We start from the raw sequence: 7,509 nt of genomic DNA on the forward strand, positions 1-7,509 counted from the left end.
ACAGAGCCAGTGCCCAGAAAATGGCGACTCCGTGGTTTCTACTTCAGGATGTGCTGAGGAAACGCATCTCCTAGTAGAATCCATGTCCCTGGACAAATTTTGCCCATTCAGTCTTTCTCACTGCCATGCCATGAAATCACAGAGACCACTCTGTGGGAAAGGAACTCACTTCGCTTCATCAGGAAACAGGGCTGAAACAAGGCAAGGGGGGAGAAGAAAGACATGTGTGAGCAAATTCTAAGTCAATATTTACTTTAAGAATCCAGGACATGAACGCTTTTAAATGCTGTCCTGGTGCCTCTTGTGACTTTACTTCAAGGAGAGTTTTGGTTGCCTTTTACCAGGCTGAAAAAGAAGCTATTAAAATAATTGATACCACTCACCACCACCATGGACTATCTGAGAACCTCCAGTATGTGCATATCAAGAGGACCTTGATAGTTTTCCTGATGTATCTAGCTACAGCACCTAAGACAGGGGCTGGCTCATAGAAAAGTTTTGTAGAAAGTTATTGAATAAGACAATGAATGAATAAATTCTAAGTTCAGACATCACCTCAGTATTGAAAGATACAAAGAGAATCAAGTAACCTCAAGAAGTTGACAATGTAATGAATTTTCTAAAATAGTGATTCTGAAACAAAGGCAGGCAATTTTGCTCCAGAGAGTTTTGGCAATGCCTGGAGACATTTGTGGATGTCACAGTTTGGAGTGGATAGAGAGGATTACCACTGGTGTCTGATGAGTGGAGGCCAGGAATGCTGCTAAGAATGGACAGGACAGACCCCCAAAACACAATTATCCAGCCCAAAATGTTAGTAGTATTGTGGTTGAAAAACTATTCCAGAATATCACAACTAAAACGCCAAAAGATTTCCAATTAGGAAGGCTCCTTTGTATTGTTCCAATGGCACATCAAAGACACATGCCTAAACATCATCTTATTCCAAGAGCCCAGATTAGCCTGTGAGTTTCTTTTAATCCTACCTTCTAAAGCCACACATTTGAAGACCACATTCATCCTTCCTCCTTGCCCTCCTTGGTGATTTATCCAAAGCTCTGAGAGTCATGGTGGTTCCACACACAAGTAGGGATCTTGCCTGACCTCTTTTTCCTTTGTTAAGTACATATTAGGAAGGTCCAGGTATGGGGGAGGGTGCTGAGAGTGCTGGAATCTCCTAATGCCAAGCTCTGAGTCCCATGTCTCTCACTAGCATCAGGGTCTTTTCCTTCGTATATTCATTTATTCATTCGTGTAGCTATTTGATTTCTTACTCAAGACCCTGTGCTAAAGTGATAAGGCCCTATAGACCCTATATCGCTTTATTTATATTCTACTTACGAGGTGATCACATAGGCTCTAACACAAGTTTGAAGTTGTCAAGTGCATTAAGGAGAGTTCACTAATTAACTCCAGGAGTTGAGGGAAGATTTCTCTCTCTAAATGTAGGAATTATAGGGGTGGAAGTGGGAGCATTTTGTAGTATTTATATTTATTTATTTATTTATTTATTTTAATTTTTTGACAGGCAGAGTGGACAGTGAGAGAGAGAGACAGAGAGAAAGGTCTTCCTTTGCCGTTGGTTCACCCTCCAATGGCCGCTGCAGCCGGCGCACCGCGCTGATCCGAAGCCAGGAGCCAGGTGCTTCTCCTGGTCTCCCATGGGGTGCAGGGCCCAAGCACTTGGGCCATCCTCCACTGCACTCCCGGGCCACAGCAGAGAGCTGGCCTGGAAGAGGGGCAACTGGGACAGAATCCGGCGCCCCGACCGGGACTAGAACCCGGTGTGCCGGCACTGCAGGCGGAGGATTAGCCTGTTGAGTCACGGCGCCGGCGCATTTTGTAGTATTTAGACCTGCTTAAACAGGCAACTGAGAAGATATCTCAGTCAGGCTAGACAGAATTTTAAAATAACAAGAGATCCAGTCTGGGAAGGGTACATGCAGAAGACTGGGTCTTTCCAGTCTCTATTCTATAATGTAAAGGGAGTAGCAAAGGATTTGAGGCAGAAATCTGGCACAATTAGAATGTCAGTTTAGCAAAATGAATCTGGCATCACCACATAAGATATACTGAAAAAGGAGAGTAGAGGAAGAGAAATCCATTAGTAAAAAACTGGGCTTGCTAGTAATCCTCAACTAATAAGTTCTGCAAAAACAAAAACAAAAACGAAAAACAAAACACCTTGGGATGATAACATCCCTCCAATGTTTCCATAGCCAAGGTAGACATCACAGCTTAGATCCAACACTGAAGTCTCCAGTACAGTCGAGACTGCCTTGTTCTCAAGTCCCCACTTGCCCCTGCGTGACAAGCAGGGAAGGATAGATGGCAGGGAGAATGGGGAACCAGAAGGTTGACAAGGGTTCGAGCCAACAGATCCTGGCTGACTCCTGCATTGTCAGTAAATATGAGGCTGTTTCCCATTGGAGCTCTCTCCGTTCATTCCTATGTGGGTATTAATGACTTAATAGCTGAAGGATCTCTGAAGTATAATTAATTTTCTAAAAAATGGTACTCATAGTAATAAATTCCTAAAGATGTTCCTTGAGACAATTGCCATGCTCCTGGCACCTTCTAAATCAGACTGTACAAATGGTCACCATCCTGCGTGCATGGAAGACCAGGCCAGGCAGGTAACCACATCTGAGCTCCTCCACTCAGGACTTGTGACCCTGGCACAACGTGTTTGGGCTTTTAGAAGGAAGCGAGCCCAGCCCCAACAGGAGGGCATGCTCCCTGTCTGATATTCTGGACCTGAATCTGCCCAAGGACAGGGAGGGTTTCCCTGTGAAAGGAAACAATGGATCAGATAACGCAGCATACTCCTTCTTGTGATGACCTCCAGAGAAAGCTCCCAGTTCTTTGAAACCAGATGAAAGAAGCAGCTGCCCTCCAGAACCTCTCAAAGAAAAGTCCATCAGATTTGGGGACGGGGGACAAGGTGCTTGGAGAGCAGCAGTACAATGTCCTCTCTCCCGTGCTGTAAGAGTGACATCTGGTGGCTGCCGCGCTCCAGCTCAGTGCCCTTACTTAAGCCGTGCAGATGGAGGAACTGGAGCTCAGAGAGTTTCAATCACTTTCTAGACAATCCTGACACTAGAACTAGGTCATGTGGGAACCAGGATAGGACTCTTGTTTTCTGCCACTTTTATTATCCTTTCTAATCAAAATTTGCTGTTAATAAAAAAAGGCACCGTGAATGTACGTGTAGCTATTGAGCATATAATGAAAAGAACAGCCATGAATCCTTCTGGAATACAATCATCACGAATACAATCTGGAATACAATGTGCTTTCATCTAGTTCCCCTGTCTCCCAAGCAGTATCCTGAAATTTTTGTGTTTATCATTCCCATGCTTTAAAAAGAAAGTTTTATTTTAAATGTATATATTCTTGAACAGTATACTGTATTGTTTTATCTGCTTCTGAGTGTTTGTGGCCCTTTCTCCGGAGTTATTTAAATGATCTCCTCTTTCCAAAAGCCACCTGCTCTCCTCAGAACTTTACTTTTAATAGAAGGCGCTGATACTGAGGATTTCTGGTGGAGGAGCAATCATGACACACAAGCTCAATCAGAGAGCAATGTTGAGCTAGGACATCAAAAATAACCATGAATTTAAGTAAAGTAAGTAATACACATATCCACCTTGGATTTTTAGAAATGCATTCATTCATGGACAAATATTTCCTGATGGTTTATTTTGATTGCCCTCATATATCAATGATGCGCAGGAATCTTTCCAAATTCTGAACATCTCCTCCATTCATAATCCCTGGGCCTTGTTTTACAGGATAAGGGGAAGGCAACTCCTGAACAACTGACCTGGACCTTCCCTGGAGGCCCTCAGTCTTGATCATGGGCTCTGGATCTATGTTTTTCAAAAGGAAATAAACATAAACTAGTCTCTCACAGGTGTTAATAGGACAATGTAGCAGATCATCTGAAACCAGGGTCCTAGAAAATCTAGGGTGGTAGTTCCCATGGTATTCCCATATATTCCCATCTCATTCTTAGCTCCTGCTGAGTTAAGAGAGCTGGGAGCAAGAGAAAGATCAGCTGGATAGAGAATAACTAGACAGTATTACCAGAAGAGAGGCAAAGAAATGTCACTAATTTCTTGTTTGATTTCAGAGTTGGAAATAATTTCTGGTGGATTCCTGTAGTGGGCCCTTTGGTTGGTGCTGTCATTGGAGGCCTCATCTATGTTCTTCTCATTGAAATTCACCACCCAAACCCTAACCCAGACTTCGAGGCAGAACAGTCTGAGGACAAGCCAGAGAAATATGAATTTAGTGTTATAATGTAGTGGTATGCTCTGAAAGATGATATCCAAGTGTTTGTGTTTCTGTAAGACTTGAGTGGAATTTATCTGCTAGCTATGTAGAACAGCTGGTGACAAAAGCAACCAAGCGAAGGATTGAGAACACTGACCTCTTTTCTACAAGCTTCAGCCCAGAATAACGTGGACTGTCCCTTGAAACAGCCGTCCTTCCTGCCCTGTTGGTCTCCTCCTTGTTGGGAATCATTGCCTTATTCCTAAGTGAAAACTAATAATTGGAACTTTGACTACAGACTTATTTTCATGGTCTCAGCCACTATGCCTGCATGGAATAGTATCACCAAAAGCCTCATCCTCAATACTACAATTAATACATCCCAACTATCAACCAAAATCTAAAGTGAAAAAGCAAAGTCGTGGTTTCAGTTTACATATCCATAAGCTAGAGAGCTAGCAGGCTAACTCATTAGTTAAATTCTGCAACTGTACTTGTCTAAATAATTATATTCTGTATCTTTATAAATACTGGCATTCTTGAAACCTAGGGATGTAGGAAACTGTAGCATGAAGCTGTAAAGGACATAATGGCACTCAGAACCCCAGGAGACAGGATAAATTTGGGAAACCAAATGGAATTTTTCTAATGGAAACCATTTATCAAATTAATCTCCTGCTTTTCTGCATTTTAAAGGACAACAATTAATTTCCTGATCTTTAGTATATAATAACCTAAAATACAATTGTAACCTCAGTCATGAAAAATACATCATTCTATCTTTATAGCTCAGATGTATTTTCCTAATCGCTTACTTGAGGACAGACATTTGACAAGTTGAATCAGTGGCTGCACTCATCTATTACTCTACACAGGACGCAGAAGTCGAAACTGGAAGCCAACAGATCCTGGAGTAGTAGGACTTGCAGAGTAGAAGGTCCCTGGGAGGATAATAACTTAGCGGACTTTACATTTCACAAAGCATTTTCACACATCATCTAATTTAATCCTCATAAGGATTGAGGCAAATACCATGCTGTCCATTTTTCAGAGAAAGAAACAAAATCTCAGGAAGTTAGGTGAGTGCCCAGGGTCACCTGACAAGTTGAACTTTGCCTAATGCACCTCTGACTCTTCAGATGATCAATGACTGCCCGAGAATCCTTGCCAGCTCTTGCTGGCTTTCCAGAAGAAGTGGACTTGGCAGCTTCCAGAAGATACACACATACATCTTCTGGACATAACGCTTCCACATTTTGTCTGGTTTTGTTCCCACAATTTCTGGAGTACTACTGAGGGGAACAGGTGGCCATTTGATCACAGCTCTCCTGGGCTAAAAGACATTGCTAACCAAGGCTCCCTTCCTAAACCACTTTCGCCCTTGCTGAGTCTTGATCTTGCTTCCCTGCCAACCCGAACCATGACTCTCAGAGAATTGCTTCTTCCCTAGCCTTTTCTCTGTGAGTTTTCTAATTGATGCAACTTTCCAACAAACATTCTCTGTGTGTTATAAGCACTGGGTGAACTGTTCTAAATCAAGGGATACACCTTCAGTCAGGCTGCTAAATAGCCCAGCATTCCCGAAGGTATCTAGTCACCAATGGCTGTGTGATGATAAAAGAACAGTAAATAGCAAATGCAAAGTGTCTCTGATGACCTAAGTCCTACAGTTCATGGACATACAGAATGTTCTCACTCTGCAGCTACCCGGATATTTCCTATTTGAAATAAAATTGTTGGGTTGTTGTTGGCCTCTTTCTGTCTTTTATTTTTTATTTTTGTAAGTAAAAAAACTACTAAATATACATAGTTCAGAGGTTATCTATTTACAGAGTTGGATTTCTCTGGCAAGATTTTAGAAAATATTAATGCCCCATTGGTCCCATTTGTCCAAATAGCTGAGGTGACTCTGATAGGCAGCAGTTGAGGACACTGACTTAGTTAAAACACATGGGTCTAAGGTTTCTTTGAAAACCATGTCTAATTGTGGCCAGAAAAACCCTGGTAGTAGTCTCAGAGTCTTGGGAGCATCATGCATTAGAGCAATAGGTCTCAACAGAGGGCAGTTTTAGTCCTTTCTCTCCCATGGTCTTCAAGGACAATTGGTAAGTGTGGATGCATATATGCTTGTTATCACTAGGGAAGGGGTACTAGTGGCACTACAGACCAAGGATGCCGCTAAACCTCTAGCAATTCAAAGACAACCCCTCACAACAAGGAATTATTTGACCCCCAAATGTCCATAATGCTGAAGCTGAAAGATACCAGAACTGAAGAAATGTGAAGAGAAGAGTTAAGAAATTGGAACCCTACACCCCAACTCAAGTTCTGCCAGTGGGAGAGATGCAAAACATACCAGGAACAGACCCTGGAGGCAAATTATAATTCTTAGAGCAAGAGAGAACCCCAAATTTTGAGTTTCCGGATGGATTGTGGAATCAGTGATTCACACAGGTGTTCATTAAACACTACCTGGTGACTAATGACTAGGATTATGAAGAGGAAATATATACTTAGGGAAATCAACCCCAGGAAGGTTTTTTTTTAATGGGGAGAAAGTCTCTTATTCCATATGCTCACACTAAAATGCTTCCCCATCCCCTAGTTTGCAAGTAAGTGGATTTGTCTTTGTCAAGTTCTTACCCAAGAGCATGTTTATGAGGTTGAATAATTGACATCAAAGTCAATTACACACAGCCAAGTAACCTATTTTTAAATAGTTCCTTTAGTAGTTAGAATTATATCACCTCTTCCCTCTCCTATGACAATTGAAAAACTTGAACTTTTATCTTAATGCCAAACACAGAATTTTTCCATGACTCCAATCAGTTAATACCCCAGAATATATCAAAGGATTTCTTTATTCACTCACAATCAGAGTCAATATTCAGCTGTTGAACAGAATAAATGGAATATAAATGTCACTTTTAAAACTTTGAGGGGCTGACACTGTGGCATAGCAAGTAAAGCTGCCGCTTGCAGCGCCAGCATTCCATATGGATGCCAGTTCGAGTCCCGGCTGCTCCACTTCCAATCTAGCTCTCTGCTATGGCCTGGGAAAACAGTAGCCAATGGTCCACGTCCTGGGGTCCCTATACTCGTGTAGGAAACCTGGAAGAAGATCCTGGCTTCTGGCTTCGGATCAGTGCAGCTCCAGCTGTTACAACCATCTGGGAAGTGAACCAGTGGATGGAAGACCTCTCTCTCTCTCTCTCTCTCTCTCTCTCTGCC

The 7,509-nt window shown here is 42.3% G+C and overlaps 1 protein-coding gene across 2 annotated transcripts in view; it reads left to right on the forward strand.

Moving 5' to 3' along the window:
• The window catches only part of AQP9 (aquaporin 9), a 44,294-nt gene extending 38,264 nt beyond the window's left edge, over positions 1–6,030 (forward strand). For both annotated transcript variants that reach the window (XM_062206007.1, XM_062206008.1), the window contains one exon: positions 4,136–6,030. In XM_062206007.1, the coding sequence (XP_062061991.1) occupies positions 4,136–4,310 (175 nt within the window). In that variant the 3' untranslated portion in view covers positions 4,311–6,030. The remainder of the gene's footprint in view (positions 1–4,135) is intronic.
• Positions 6,031–7,509: the final 1,479 nt, after the last annotated feature.

Source organism: Lepus europaeus, chromosome 11 (assembly GCF_033115175.1).
Source record: "Lepus europaeus isolate LE1 chromosome 11, mLepTim1.pri, whole genome shotgun sequence".
NCBI lineage: Eukaryota > Metazoa > Chordata > Mammalia > Lagomorpha > Leporidae > Lepus > Lepus europaeus.